At 41.0% G+C, this 16,680-nt stretch overlaps 1 protein-coding gene across 1 annotated transcript in view; it reads right to left on the reverse strand.

Moving 5' to 3' along the window:
- DNAH7 (dynein axonemal heavy chain 7) overlaps nucleotides 1–16,680 on the reverse strand; it is a 226,683-nt gene that overhangs the window by 7,459 nt on the left and 202,544 nt on the right. Inside the window, 3 exon segments of the mRNA XM_055344969.1 lie at nucleotides 1,373–1,550; nucleotides 2,890–3,042; nucleotides 5,911–6,141. Coding sequence (XP_055200944.1) covers nucleotides 1,373–1,550; nucleotides 2,890–3,042; nucleotides 5,911–6,141 — 562 coding nt within the window.

Genomic DNA, 16,680 nt, shown 5'->3' on the forward strand with positions numbered 1-16,680 from the left:
AACGATTGGCAATTCAGTAGTTTGATCTTAAATATTAACTAGTTCATAAACTTCAGGCAATGCTTTTAGAGATTCAATTTTTTTTAGCTGAGTTCAAAAACCCTAATTCGGAGGTATATCAATACTACCTAACCTTCAATCCAAATGCATCTTCCCTGCCTTTTACCCTAATAATGTAAGAATCAACCACAGCTTCTTCAAGAAACTTTCCTTGAGAAATGTGATGTCTTCAAACTTGTACTTTTACAAAAATACTCAGCAGGCCTTAGAGAAAGCAGCTAGTGAAGCATAAGAGCCAGATGGCGTGGGGTTTGGTCAACTCTGCCCATTGCTGGCTGTGAGACGTTGGGCAGGTTAGTTAACTTTCCTGAGCCTTAGTTTCCACCTGTGTATAATGGGGGGGGGGTGGTATTTGCAGTATCTGCCTAGGGTTATTGTGAAGATTACATGTGAAGGGCTGGGCAGTTTCTAGAACCTAGCAGGCGTACAGAGCAACTCCATACCCCTCCTCTGATTTTCCTTTCCCCACTTCCTAAATACTTAGTTTGAACCAAATTATTTATCCTTCTCAGTATACTGCTAATCTATATTTTGAATTTTATTATTTCAATAAACATCTATTTATTGGTATCTTTTACAGCATGTATTATAGTGAGCTGTACGGAGAATGTATTGTTTTAAAGGCTGATATAATTGAAGGAACAATAAACTAAACAACTTAGCAGTTTGTTACATGCCCTTCGGACATTCGACGATATAACCATTCTGAGTGTGTTATGAATAAGAGTGTAAGAAAAGAGCAACACTCCGAGGATTAAGTCCTTGGAAACTCCAAGTTTTAGAGGAAGAAAAGCTAGCACAGAAGCATGAATGGTGTCCAGTGAGAGAAACAAAGGGAGAAGGATGGCCCTAGAAGGAGAGCATTGTCAGCTGGTAAAAACCACTGAGGGTTTAAGATGAAGACTGAATTCATGAGATTTGTCGATATGGAAGTCATTACTAACTCCTAAGTGAAGAGCATCAGTTGATTGGAGAGGATGAGAGGTAGATGGGAACTAGGAAGTGAGAACCTGAAGATGTGTGAAGACAATTCTTTGGAGAAATCTGCAACAAAAGGGAGGGAGACATGGGGCAGTAGCTGAGGGGATGTGGTTGTGAGGACAGAATTCGTTGTTGATTTGTTTTTTAAGATGACAGATTGTAAAGTATGTTGCATGTAGATAGGAATTCCTTTCCCTCAACTACGTGAAAGTAACACACGTGATCATTAAAACACGATCGTTTCGCTCGTTAACACCTGAGCGAAATAAGCAAGACTGTTAGGTCTGTTCAGTACCTGTATACCCCCAACTCATTCTCTCACCGCACTCACCATCTTCTGGAGCATACTTATACTCTTTGTCTTCCATCACTTCATAGTCAAACCCAAGGAGATCAATGGGGATGGTGTATTTCCTGGCATAGTTCTGCTGGGCACCGGTCAGGAAGGCTTGTGTGAAGAAGAAGCCAGAAAGCCAGAAGACTGGAGGAGGGCCCACTTCATACCATTGCTACAGTGGCAAAACACATGTGTTCTAAGGCTAGAGCATTTCAACTTTGAATACAACACTGCTTAATAAAATTTATCCCCCAAAACCTCCCCTATCATCTTTTAGGTAGACTAATAGAGGAGCTAACACTAAGAGGAATAAAAAGCTATACTGTCAAGATTTTTAAAAAGATATTGTTCAGTGTTTGTTCTGACTTCAGTTTCATAGCCCTTCTACCAGCTAGGGTATCACAGTGTGGGCTGATACAGAAGTAAATGTCTTTATCCATCCCCAGTGGTTCCTTCCAAAAAGTTCCATACAATATACATTGTTGCACAATATATCATGTTACATGGTTGGATAGAATAGATCCTATAACATCTGGGATTGGGCTATTTTTCCCAATTTTTTTCTATCATTAGTGCCCAGTAGAATATTCCTTGGAGGTTTTCCCACCTACTTTACCAAAATACAATGGAATCCAACATATGGAAATGCATTATTACACAAGGAACTTCCAAAAGAAACAAGGTAGTGAGAACTTCAAATTTTTATAAATATCAAGATATCCACATGATTCTATTTATATCGCACCTTAATAAGCTAATTGAGTACTGACTTTAAATAGTATAGTATAAAAGCCAAATGAATTTGAAGAACTTTCCCCTGTTGGAGTCCAAAGTAGAGCCTTCATCTTTCAAGAACAATCTTAATCCTTTAGTATCAACTCTAGTATAACAGAAGGCCTGTGTTGAGTCATTTTATCCCTGCAGAAATTTTCTCACAGGCAGTTTTTGATGCAGTATGTACAGTATCTAGGAAATCAATACTTCTGATGAATACACGTAATAACATAGTTAAGCACTAGTATTGCCAGATAATTAGGAGACAGGCTTCTGCTCACTCCACATTCCCAAGGCAATTAGTCATTGAGATAGTATTGTCTTGGACTTGAACAGCAGTCGAGTGACTTCATGACCTGGAAGAGTACTGGACGAGGAAGAGAGAAGACTCCTTGCTACTAGCTTGCCTGGTTTTCTAAGGTGCTCTGCTCTAGGAATCCGTTGTAATGCTTAGCATTTAATGGAAAAGTCAACATAGCCGGTTCTTTCCTCTAAGTGTCACTAACTTGAGCGTCTAAGTTTACTGAACATAAACACTTGCTCCTAAAGGAACGTACAGAGATTCTATTTCCAATGCTAGTATTTTGACAGTTGAGTGTTAACAGTTACACAAATTACACGCAATACTGAGTGGTGGGATGCACAGAAAAACTAGAGAGTAATACTCATCACTTAGGCATCCTGATGAAGAAAATGAAATCAAAGGGAACAATACGTGATCATTTAGATGAACTCACCTGCAAGAACTTTAGTCTTGAAAGGAAATCATTTACATAGCTCCCAAGTGGTTTAAGGCTTGGGTATGATTTACCCATCCACATTCCTGGAATTTTGACACTCAGAATGCTGCTAACCACTTCTTCAAGATCTGTAGACATCACCACAAGCCCCTGAAATACAGTTAACCTTCAGTTAACATAATATTGATTTTGGACAATCCTCTCTTAAATACCTTTTTCATAATTACGCTTTGTTTGAAATCATGAATAGTTAAGGCTGAGCCATATAGCAAAAACAAAAAAGATATGTTCCTCTGCTGCCAGTAAGTCATGGAGTCACTGAACTATTCTTTACAAAACATTGACAATTTTACTTTTAATCAAATTTTTGTGGAAAATTTTCTTATTGAGGGTATGACTGATAATAGAACATTGTACAGTTGGCCCTTGAACAACATGGTTCATGTGGATTTTCTTTTTCAAAAACTACATTGAAAATTCTTTTGAGATTTAACTCACAGTTGAACTAAGTAACCTGGAAATACTGAAAAATTTCAGAGACAGGTACTGTAAGAATACAATATATAATACATATAACATATGAATTATGTGTTAATTGACTATTATATAGAAGGCTTCCAATCAACAGTAGGCTATTAGTAAGTTTTTGAGATGTCAAGAGTTAAGTGTGGGTTTTTGACTATATGGAGGTCAGTGCCCCTAATACCCATGTTGTTCAAGTTTCAACTGTATCAGTTTCATATACGCAACACAATGATTTAATATTTGGATATATTGCAAAATGATCACAGTAGTCTAGTCAACATCTGTCACCATACACAGTTACAGTATTTTTTCTTGTGAGGAGAACTTTTAAGATTCATTCTCAACTACTTGCAAATTTGCAATACAGTATTATTAACCAAAGTCATTCTGCTGTACATTACATCCTCATGGCTTTTATAACAGGAAGTTTGTACCTTTTGACTTCACCCTTTTGCTGACCCTGGAAAAGCTTAATACTTAGCTACTCACTAGTTATTAAATCACAGCCTTAGTTTACTGCTCTATTAAATGAATTAACTAATACATCTCTGTCTTGCCTTCTTAAAAGAATAGTGATGAAGCATTTGTATTTTAAGGGCATAAGCCCATAAATGTGGAAAAGATAGGGAAAGGCAAAATGACAACACAGTTTTGGCCTGCTGGCAGGTGATGTTAGAAGCCAGGAGATGATAACCTGATCCTAAACTAGCAGAGAAAGCTAAGAAGCAACTAGATATCACTGCAAACTATGCAAGAGTGTTTGGAATTGACGGCCCTAGATGATAATGAGCAGAAAGTGGTGCTAAATGAAAAGGGTTATTGAAATTGGGTTTCAAAAACAGATTTTGGGGACTTCTCCCATAAATCTGCACATTGCCTACCTCGAGTGAAACCTGGAAGGGAAAATGAAGAAATCCCAGGAGGGATACCAGGCTCTGCTGGGGTCACATAACCATCCTGAAGTCAGGAATTAAGTGAATGAATGCACATGGGATGCTGAGCTCCCTGAGGACACTGGAAGCCAGGTCTTTCTCTTCCAGGAAGGACATAGGATGAACCGGGTCAAGGAGAAACACATGATCCTCCATGCTGCTTAGCCAAACAGCCCAACCGGATGATACCACAACCAGCCTGGTAGTCTCCTCTTTTGACAATAACTCCTAGTTAACCACTTTTGTCCACCTCCAACGCTACTGTAAGAAAGCAACTCAGCTGGGCTACTTCAAGTAGCATAATTGCTCCCTGCCTGCACTCTTGTTCCCCTACAGCCCTTCCTGTAGCGGTCAGAGTGAAATTTTAAATATGTAAGAGAGATTATTTAACTTCCTTACTTACACTGTTCTAAAGAGCTCCCCTTTTACCCTTTAGAATACTATTCATGATCTTAACCATGGCCAACAGGGCCATTATGAGTCTGTGGCTTCTCTCTGTCCTACAGTTTCCCTCATGCTCACTTGACTCCAGGCACAAGAGCCTTCCTTACTGCGTTCCCAGACCAGGCCAAACTTGTTCTTATGGCCTTTGCACTTGCTATATCCTCTGCCCAAATGTTCCATGGTTTGCCCTTAAGTTCAGGCCTCCACTCAACGGTCTGCTCCCCAAAGTCATCTGACGCAAAACGACTGAACGAGTTTCCCACCCGTCACTCTACTTTCTTCTCCTTTATTATTTTTTTCCCACAGAACTTACCATTTATCAAAATTAATGCCTATTTTTAAATTTGTGTCTCCCTTATTAAAACTTAAGGTTTATGGAGGTGCCTGGGTGGCTCAGTAGGTTAAGCATCCAATTCTTGATTTCAGCTCAGATCATGATCTCAGGGTCATGAGATGGAGCCCAGCTTCTGGCTCTGTGCTAGGGATGGAGCCTGCTTGGGATTCTCCTCTCCCTCTGGCCCTCCTCGCCATTCCCTCTCTCCCTTCTCATAAGTGAATGAATGAATGAATGAATGTTATTATTTTTAAGTTAATTAATTAATTAAATGTCATTATTTTTTAAAGTGGGAGAAGGCACCTGGGTGGTACAGTTGGTAAGTAAGATGTCCAACTCTTGGTTTCTGTCCAGGTCATGCATGATCTCAGGGTCATGGGATCAAGCCCTCAGTCAGGTTCAGTGCAGAGTCTGCTTACATTTCTCCTTCTGCTCCCCCTCCACACCCTGCACACTCTTTTTCTCTCTTTCTCTCAAATAAACAAATCTTTAAAACTTAAGTTCTATGAAGGCAAAGGCTTTGTCTCTCTTAGTCCTTTGTGTTTTTGTAGCATGTATCCTATCTAGCAAACTATGCTATCTAACATACCCCATACTTCACCACCCACTTATTAACTGCCATCCCCAAAGTTCTATATGTTCTTTAAGGACAGGCATTTTGCTTCTATCCCCAGAATGAAGAACAATGCTTGCACACAATCTCCCCCCAGTAAATATTTGCTGAGTAAAATGAATGATAATTTTATTGAGATGATTCTTTTTTTTGGGTATATCTCCCCTTACCTTGATTGCTTTTTGAATGTTGATGCATGATTCCCTTATGGTCTGCAACAGCTTATTGAACCGTCCCATCTCTTGGACAAGCACAGTGTTCATGCTCTGAGTGTAGGTTGTTGGGTACCGCCTCATTGCCGCCTCAACATCAAAGTTGTTTGGAAGTTTACCCAGGATGTCACCAGCAACCTCATATACCACTTCATCTGATGATTTTGCACCAGCATCTGCTGAACGAGACTGAAAAGAATTCAAACTAAAAATCAGAAATCCTCATAAAGGTGTAGGAATCGCTGCATAGGAAAACTCCTAAGGTAAACTCTGTGAGTGCAACTCTGCTATTTAACTGATGATTCTTCTCCACGCAAGAGTTATTGAAGTGATGAAAACAGGCAGGGGGTGCTGAGATTCAGGGGGAAGACACTGTTAGGGAGGAGGAAAAGAGCGTGCATGATGTTCACAGGCAAAAGAGGGTCTGGAGGAAGCAAAGAAGCTGTGCTGTGTGCTTCCTGGGTAGAGAGGGAGTGGATGCTGTGAACAGAAGGAAGAAAAAGCATTTACGTTGGTGGGGTGGCTGAGGACGGATGGACAGTAACACGCAGGAGGGCGGAATTTGATCTTGCTTTGAGAAAGTTTGTCACAAAATATAGTTGCCAAGAGCTCCGGTGCCTACTGGTGCCAAAAGCAGAGATATAGTTTTGTCCTTGAACCAGGAGGGCAAAGAAAATAAGCTCCTCTCCTCTAAGCAGTTGGAAGAGTTATGGAGAAAGGCAGACTTTAGTGACTCACACCGAAAGAAAGGAAGGGGAATTTCATTTCAATTTTTATTTTTTATGTTTATAGTGGCAGGGCATAAATGAATCTATATTCTTTTTGGAAAACCATTTAAATCCTCACAATATATGAATGTGTGTGTGTGTGTGTGTGTGCGCGCGTGTGTGTCCATGTTGAGAGAAAACAAGCACAATTAGAATATAAATGAATATATCTCATATTTTTCCAGTCCTAGGAAATTGTGTTTAGTCTTTGTGTGTGTGTGTGTGTGTGTGTGTGTGTGTGTGTGTGTTTAGTCTTATTTCAGATTTTGCATTTCCTGGTTTCTTTCCTGACACTTCGGCATAAGCAAAAGAGCTCTATGAAGGTGACATTCCCAATGCCAATATATTTCTTGTTCTAATGTTTTTCCCTGTTCTAATTCTTAGAGATACTTTAAATACACAATGCAAGTCTTGTCATGGTCAGCCTGCTCTCCAGACTGCTGTTCTGGTCTCTGCCTCTGGATTGTGACAAACCCAGTGTCGAAGCTTTGAGCTCCTGCCGACCCATTATCATATTGCACTTGCCAGTCTGAGTTTGAGGATCCTGAAAGAGGCCATTTAATTACATACTGAAAGATACCCCATGTGTATTTAGACTTGTTTGTTTGGTTCTGAGTCGTTTTCTGTTGGAATGAACCCACTGCTTTATGTATTCTATAAGGTGGCACAGCCCATCGACTTTAAATGAAGCCAAAGGACGCTCTAAATGTCCTGTTGTGAGACCACTGTATCGCATGCGTCTAATATTCCCAAAGATCTACTTATTCATGTCTGGGTCTATACTTTTGCACTCAGGCAGTGAGTGATTTTAGTGGTATTAATATATGTAAAAGTGGATGTAAAAATAAGTCTTCCTCCTTTCTCCCTTATTAGAAAATGTCATCTTATGGTAGACCAGAGCCCAGAGTTCCAGGGACTTTCCACCAAGAATAGCCCACCACTCTGTCCTCCTAATCCAGGTCACTGAGCCCCCCTGCCCCCAACATCTCTTGTTATCTGTCCTTCTGGGTTCTCTCCCATCTTTAGGATCCAGAAAGTGCATTATGGTTCAAGAGCACAGATTCTGGAGCCAAACTAGTGGGAGTCGGACTACTTGGCTTTCAGGCCTGGCTTGAAATTATACCAGCTGACCTTAAGCAAGCTACTTCATCATTCTGTGTCTGTTTTCTAGCTGCAGAGTGGGAATAGTGAGCCTCTACCTCGGGACTGCTACGTGCATCACACTGTCACACACGAAGCGCTCAAACAGCGCTAGTGCACAGTCAGTACTGGGTAAGGACTAACCATTATCATTATTGCTCTGAGATTCCATAGAAGTAAAAAGATCGGCGAGAGTTCAGTTCATGGGATAACTCACTTGGCCAAATAAGCATTCTTACTGAAATTTTAATGACTAAGGGAATGCTTGCCGTTTGGACTACTTTGCTTTCAAAAATGAAAGGGAAAGAAAAGCCAACAGTGGAACACATGTGCCAAAGGGGCAGTGCAAGTGAAGATCTCTTAATAGAAAAGAAGATGAAATATTTTTCATTCAAATATACTAACCTGTGCCCGTGGCATGCTGGACTCCAGTGCCTTAGACACGCCGTCACATTTGTGCGCTCACAAACAGAACGGCCGCCTGCAAAGTGTCAACTGTACTTTTCTCTTCAACATCTTTATACATTTTATACGATTGCCATTGTATTCTTTAAATATTAGGTTATGTGATAAAATACTGATGTGAAAGAAACTTGCTATGTAACCTAGATCAAATGTTCTGGAATATTCGTAAAAGATAAGTCATTTTTTTTATTTATTTATTTATTTATTTATTTATTTATTTATTTATTTATTTATTTTTAATAAGTCATTTTAAAGGTTGTTGTTGACTTCGTAAGAGAACAGAAAAAATTTGAGAGTGAACTCTGGCATCAAACCTCTTTCCCAGTATCTCTGATAGTCTCTCATTTTTAAGTAATTAAAAAGGGACATAAGGTATGATGCTCTTGCTGGGAGAGAATGTGCCCCTTCTTGGAGTGCATGGGGAATAGGGGCTACTGCCTGTCCAAGGACGAAAGGCCCACCTGGTGCTCATGAGCGGTCACTCGTTAGCAAGTGACAGAAGCCTGCACCGAGGACAGACAGCCTGGTCGCTGCTTTTCATTGTCCTTCACTGTAAACACCCGTGTGACCGTGCAACTGCCTTTCTGGGACAAAATAGCACGAGGCCCAGCACAGGGAGGCTCTCCTCTGCAGGGGAGGAGGGGTCTGCACCATGCAGAGCCCTTTAAAATTTGGAGTTTTGAATCCCAGCTGCATGCCAGAGAGAAAACACAGGAGAATTGTGGCACCAGGTGTGCAGATCACCTGGGCACAGACAGCTTGGGGGCAAGGATTTGACAATGCCTGGGACACAAGGAGGGAAACTGTTCACTTTTCTGTGAAGGCTTCCTCTTTTTTTTTTCTTTTTAATTTTTATTTATTTATGATAGTTACACAGAGAGAGAGAGAGAGAGAGAGAGGGCAGAGACACAGGCAGAGGGAGAAGCAGGCTCCATGCAGCGGGAGCCCGACGTGGGACTCGATCCCGGGTCTCCAGGATCGCGCCCTGGGCCAAAGGCAGGCGCCAAACCGCTGTGCCACCCAGGGATCCCCAAAACCATTTTCATTAATCATGGTCTCTGTCATCTAGTTTCTTTTGACTGTAGTGGAGCATAGGTACTTGTTGTGTTTCACCCACAATAACTCTGTTTTTTTTTTAATTTTTATTTATTTATGATAGTCACAGAGAGAGAGGGAGAGGCAGAGACACAGGCAGAGGGAGAAGCAGGCTCCATGCACCAGGAGCCCGACGTGGGATTCGATCCCGGGTCTCCAGGATCGCGCCCTGGGCCAAAGGCAGGCACCAAACCGCTGCGCCACCCAGGGATCCCTCTGTGAAGACTTCCTGAGCAGCTGCAGGCACGAGATCCCCTCCCTGCAGAGGAGACAGCAAGATGATGCCATCTCCCCCCCTCCCACCACAACAGTTGGACTTCAGTGAGCATATGGCACCCTCAGCGGAGGCTGGAGCTGCTTACACCAACACCACCCACCTGCGCCCTGCAGGTGCATCTTTACCAAGGTAGATGTGACTGGGAGCCAGCCAGCAGGCCTCTCCCTGGGAGCACCAACATAGGCCCCCCTGCGTGTACCAAATCTACTGATCACACAATGTTCCAAAGTGTCAGCTTCAGTTCTGGTGGAAATTGATTGCTTGATTATTGATTATTTATGTATGCATGTATGTATAGGGGAGAGAGAGTGTGAGCATGCACAAGAGTGGGGGTGGAGCAAAGGGGAAGGGAGAGGGAGGATGAAAGAATCTCAAGCAGACTCTGCATGAGCAAGGAGCCCGACTTTGGGCTCAATCTCAGGGTCCTGAAATCATGACCAGCACGTAAGCCAAGAGTCAGATGTTCAACTGACTGAGCCACCAAAGAATCCCTGTTCTGTGGAAATAGGACCAGGCTTTATTGCTCTCCCCCCCCCCTTTGGAATAAGGTCTTTATAGGTTTTTGTTTGTTTTTTCATTTCCTATTCTCTCTTTTTTTTTTTGGATCAGGCTTCCTTTTCTTCCCTTTCTTTTCCTTTGGAATCAGGCTTATGTTTTTTTTGTTTGATTCTTTGGGGGCTTTTTGGTTCATTTTCTTTTCCTTGGATCAGGTTTTTTTCTTTTTTTAATCAGGCTTATCTTAACAAATCAAAGCACACCTAATTAAAAGTCTAAACACTCCCCATTGCAAGTAAGGAGGAACTCTGCAGAGGACTGACCTCTGGGAAAGGGCAGCCAAAACACAGCAGCAGGGTGCACACAGCACACACCAGAAACACTTCCTGAAGCACCAGGCCCTGGACAGTGTGTGACTCCTACTTAATACAGTATTACGGTCAGAACACACAGAAGACACAAGCCTAGACACAAAGACAAGATGATGGACTTCTCTCCCTAAGAAAGACCAAGAAGAAATCACAGCCAGGGATTTGCTCAAAATAGATATCAGCAATACAACAGAACAAGAATTTAAAACCACAGTCATAGGAACACTGGCTGGGCTTGAAAGAAGCATAGAAGACACCGGAGAAACCCTGGCTGCAGAGATAAAAGACCTGATCAGGCTGAAATATAAAATTGCTGTAACTGAGATGCAGAACTGACTGGATGTAATCACAGTCACAGGACTGAGGATGGAAGGATTGAGGATGGAAGGATGGAGGACTGAGGATGGAAGGATTGAGGAGCAGAGGAATGACTAGGTGATACAGAAGATAAAATTATGGAAAACAATGAAGCTGAAAAGAATAGGGAAAGAGAACTATCAGATCATGAGTATAGCCTTCCAGAAAGCACAACATCTATCTCACACGAGTCCCTGAGAAAGGAGAACAGGGAGAAGAGGGCAGAAGGTTTGTTTGAGCAAATTATCACTGAGAACTTCGCTAATCTGGGGAAGGAAGCAGGCATTCAAGTCGAAGAGGCACAGAGAACTCCCTGCAAAATCAACAAGGACCGGTCAACACCAAGACATAGCACAGTGAAACTTGCCAAATACAAAGATAAAAAGAATTCTAAAAGCAGCTAGAGATGAGTCCTTAATCTACAAGGGTAGACACATATGATTAGCAGAACTGTCCAGAGACCTGGCAGGCCGGAAGTTAGCAGCATGATACATATTCAACCGCTAAGTGGAAAAAATATGCATCCATGAATACTTTATCCAGCAAGATTGTCATTCAGAATAGAAGGAAAGATAAAGAATGCCCTACACAAGCAAACACTAAAGCAGCCCACGAACACTAAACTGTCCTGTAAGAAATATTATAGGGGACCCTTTGAGCAGAAAGGGAGATCCAAAGTAACAAAGCCCAGAAAGGAACAGAGACAATCTATAAGAACAGCAAATGTACAGGTAATACAATGGCACTAAATTGATATCTATCAATAATTACTCTGAGTATAAATGAACTCAGTGCTTCAATCAAATGACAAAGAGTATCAGAACGGATTAAAAAAAAACAAGACCCATCAATATGCTACTTAGAAGAGACTATTTTATTTTAAAGATTTTATTTATTTATTCCTAGGAGACACACACAGAGAGAGGCAGAGATACAAGCAGAAGGAGAAACAGATTCCCTGCAGGGAGCCTGATATGGGACTTGATCCCAGGACTCCAGGATCATACCCTGAGCCGAAGGCAGACGTTTAACTGCTGAGCCATCCAGGCACCCCTGAAGAGACTCATTTTAGGCCCAAAGATACCTGAAGATTGAAAGTGAGAGGACAGGGGGGCACCTCGGTGGCTCAGGGGTTGAGTGCCTTTGGCTCAGGTCATGATGCCAGGGTCCTGCGATCGAGTCACACATTGGGCTCCCCACATGAAGCCTGCTTCTCTCTCTGCCTATGTCTCTGTCTCTGCCTCTCTGTGTCTCTATTTGAATAAATAAATAAAATCATAAAAAAAAGAAAGTACAAGGATAGAGAACCACTTATCGTGCTAATGGTCATCAGAAGAAAGCTGGAGGAGCCATACTTATATCAGATAAACTAAATTTTAAACCAAGGACTACCAAGAGATGTAGAAAGGCACTCATAATAAAGGGGTCTAGCCAACAAGAAAATCAAACAATTGTAAATATTTATGCCCCCAACTTAGGAGCACCCAAATATATAAAAATCAATAACAAACATAAAGAATCTCATTATCCTATAATAATAATAGGGGACTTAAACACCCCACTCACAGCAATGGACAGATCATCCAAGCAGATCAGCAAGGAAACAGGGCTTTGAATGACACACTGGACCAGATAGACTTAACAGATATAGACAGAACATTTCATCCTGAAGCAACAGAATATACATTCTTTTCAAATGCACATGGGACCTTCTCCAGAATAGATCACACACTAGGTCACAAATTAGGCCTCAACCAGGACAAAAAGATTGAGATCATACCATGCATATTATCAGATCACAACACCATGAAACTTGAAGACACCACAAGAAAAAATTTGGAATGACCACAAATACATGGAGGTCAAAGAACATCCTACTAAGGAATGAATGGGTTAACCAGGAAATTAAAGAAGAAATTTTAAAAATACATAGAAGCAGTCAAATGCTCTGCCCCTGAGCTATGAGGGGGGAGGTGAAGGTGAATGGGTGATGGGCACTGAGGGGGGCACTTGATGGGATGAGCTCTGGGTGTTATTCTGTATGTTGGCAAATTGAACACCAATAAAAAATAAATTTATTATTAAAAAAATACATAGAAGCAAATGTAAATGAAAGCATAAAGGCAGTCCTAAGAGGGCAGTGTATAGCAAGACAGGGCCACCTCAAGAAGAAACAAAAGTCTGAAATACACAACCTAACCTTATGTCTAAAGGAGTTGGAAAAAGAATATCAAAGCTTAAAACTATCGGAATAATGGATATAATAAAAATTAGAGCAGAAATAAATCATACAGAAATATAAAAAAACCAGAACAGATCAATGAAACTAGAAGTTGACTCTTTGAAAGAATTAACAAAATTGATAAACCCCTAGCAAGCCTTATCAAAAAGAAAAGAGAAAGAACTCAAATAAATAATCACAAATGAGAGAGGAGAGATCATAACCAACCAATTTTCAAAAGAAAGAGAAAGAACTCAAATAAATAATCACAAATGAGAGAGGAGAGATCATAACCAATTTAACCACCGAAAAACAAACAATTGTGAGAAGATATTATCAGCAATTATTTGCCAACAAATTGGGAAATCTGGAAGAAATGGATAAATTCCTAGAAAAATATAACAAAACTGAAACAGGAAGAAAGAGAAAATTTCAACAGACCCATAACCAGCAAAGAAATTGAAGCAGTAATCAAATATCTCCCAGGAAGCAAGATTCCAGGGCAGATGGCTTCCCAGGGAATTCTACCAAAGATGTAAAGAAGAGTTAACACCTATTCTCAAATTGCTCCAAAAGAAGAAATGGAAGGAAAATGTCCAAACTCATTCTATGAAGCCAGCATCATCTTGATCCCAAAACCAGACAGAGACCCCACTAAAAAAAGAGAATTACAGGGGCACCTGGGTGGCTCAGTTGGTTTAGCATCTGACTCTTGATTTTGGCTCAGGTCATTATCTCAGGATCGTGAGACTGAGCTGTGCTTGGGTCTACACGCTCAGTGTGGAGTCTGATTGAGAGTCCTTCTGCCCCCCCCCCCATGTTTTGTCTCTAAAATAAATAATCTGTTTTAAAAAGGGAGAATTATAGACCAACATCCTTGATGAACACGGATGCAAAAATTCTCATCAAGATACTAGGAAATTGAACCCCACAGCACATTAAAAGAATTGTTCACCATAATCAAGTGGGATTTATTCCTAGGCTGCAAGGATGGTTCAATATTCACAAATAAATCAACGTGATACCACATTAATAAAAGAAAGGATAAGAACCATATGATCTTCTCAATAGATGCAGAAAAATCATCTGACAAAATAACATTATCCTTTCTTGGAAAGCTCTCCAGAAAGTAGGGATAGAAGGAACATACCTCAACATCATAAAAGCCATCTACAAAAGACCCATAGTTATTATCATCCTCGGTGGGGAAAAACGGAGTTTTCCCCTAAAGTCAGGAACAAGACAGGGATGTCCACTTTCTCCACTGTTGTTCAACATAGTGCTGGAAGTCCTACCCTCAGCAATTGGACAACAAAAAGAAATTTAAAAAATCACCAAGAAAGAAGCCAAACTTTCAGTTTGCATAGACATGATGCTCTATGTAGAAAAACTGAAAGACTCCACCAAAACACTGCTAGAACTGATACGTGAATTCAGCAAAGTTGCAGGAGATAAAATCAATGTGCAGAAGTCTGTTGCATTCCTATACACCATATGAAACAGCAGGAAGAGAAATCAAGGAATCCATCCCATTTACAATGGCACCAAAAACCATCAGAGAGCTCTGAATAAACCTACCCCAAAAGGTAAAAGATCTGTACTCTGAAAACTATAACATTTATGAAGGAAATTGAAGATGATACAGAGAAAAGGAAAAACACTCAATGCTCATAGATTGGAAGAACAAATGTTGTTAAAATGTCTGTATTACCCAAAACAATCTATTCATTCAATGCAACCCCAATCAAAATGCCACTAACATTTTTCAAAGAGCTAGAACAAACAATCCTAAATTTGTATGGAAACAGAAAAGGTCCTGAATAGCCACAGTAATGTTGAAAAGCAAAGGGCAGGCATCATAATTCCAGACTCCAAGCTTATTACAAAGCTGTAATCAACAAGACAGTGTGGTACCGGCACAAAAACACACACATAGATCCATGGAACAGAAGAGAAAGCCCAGAAATGGACCCACAGCCATATGGTCAACTAATCTTCTACAAAGCAGGAAAGAATATCCAACAGAAAAATGACAATTCCTTCAGCAAATGGTGTTGGGAGAAATGGACAACATGCAGAAGAAGGAAACCACTTACACTATATACAAAAAGAAATTCGAAATGGTTGGAAGACCTAAATGAGAGACAGGAAACCATAAAGTGCTAGAGGAGAACACAGGCAGCAACCCCTTTGACCTTGGCAATAGAAACTGGACATGTCACCTGAGACAAGGGAAACAAAAACAAAAATAAACTATTCGGACTTCTTCAAGATAAAAAGCTTCTGCATAGTAAAGAAAACAATCAACCAAACCAAAAGGCTGCCTATGAAATAAGAGAGCATATTTGCAAATCTTGACAAATCTGATCAAGAGTAGGATTTGAGGGATCCCTGGGTGGCTCAGCAGTTGAGCGCCTGCCTTTGGCCCAGGGTGTGATCCTGGAGACCTGGGATCGAATCCCACGTCGGGCTCCCTGCATGGGGCCTGCTTCTCCCTCTGCCTGTGTCTCTGCCTCTCTCCCTCTCTCTCTCTGTCTCTCATGAATGAATGAATGAATGAATAAATGAATAAATAAATAAATAAATAAATAAATAAATAAATAAATAAAATGTTTTTTAAAATTTTTTTAAAAAGAGTAGGTTCTGAAATCTGTAAAGAATGTATCAGATTCAACGGCCAAAAAACAAATGATCCAGTTAAGATATGGCCAGAGGACATCAATAGACATTTTTCCCAAGAGGACGTCCAGAAGGCCAACTGACGCATGACAAGACGCTTGCCATCACTCATTGTTAGGGAAATGCAAATCAAACCTATGATGAGATGCCGCCTCATACCTGTCTGAATGGCTAAAGCTAACAACACAGGGAACAAGAGATGTCGGTGAGGATGAGGGGAAAGGGGACCCCTCTGGTGCTGTTGGTGGGAACGTGAACTGGGGCAGCCACTCTGGAAAACAGCGTGGAGGCTCCTCAGAAAGTTAGGAATAGGGCTGCCCTATGACCTAGTGACGGCACTAATCGGCATCTACCTAAGTAGAGAAAAGTACAGAGTCACAGAGCACGTGCGCTCTGACGTTTAGGGCAGCATCACCAATGAAGGCCAAACTATGGAAGGAGCACAAGTGTCCGTCAAGTGACCAGTGGATAAAGAGGTGGTGGACACGCACACACGCCAATACGCACAACGGATTGTTCCTTGGCCATCAGAGTGAAATCTTGACATTTGCAACATCATGGATGGAACTAGAGGATACTATGCTAAGTGACATAAGTCAGAGAGAGATAAACACCATATGATTTCACTCATTTGTGGAATTTTATAAAACAATACAGATGAACTTATGGGAAGAGAAGGGAAAAATAAAACTAAGACAAAAACAGAGAGAGAGGCAAACTGTAAGAGACGCCTAACTACAGAGGACAAACTAAGGGTTGCTGGAGGGGCAGTGGGTAGGGGCATGGAGTAAATGGGTGATGGCTATTAAGGAGGGCACTTTTATTTTTTAAAGATTTTATTTATTTGAGAGAGAGAGAGGT

The sequence above is a fragment of the Nyctereutes procyonoides genome, unplaced genomic scaffold (genome assembly GCF_905146905.1).
Source record: "Nyctereutes procyonoides isolate TBG_1078 unplaced genomic scaffold, NYPRO_anot_genome, whole genome shotgun sequence".
NCBI lineage: Eukaryota > Metazoa > Chordata > Mammalia > Carnivora > Canidae > Nyctereutes > Nyctereutes procyonoides.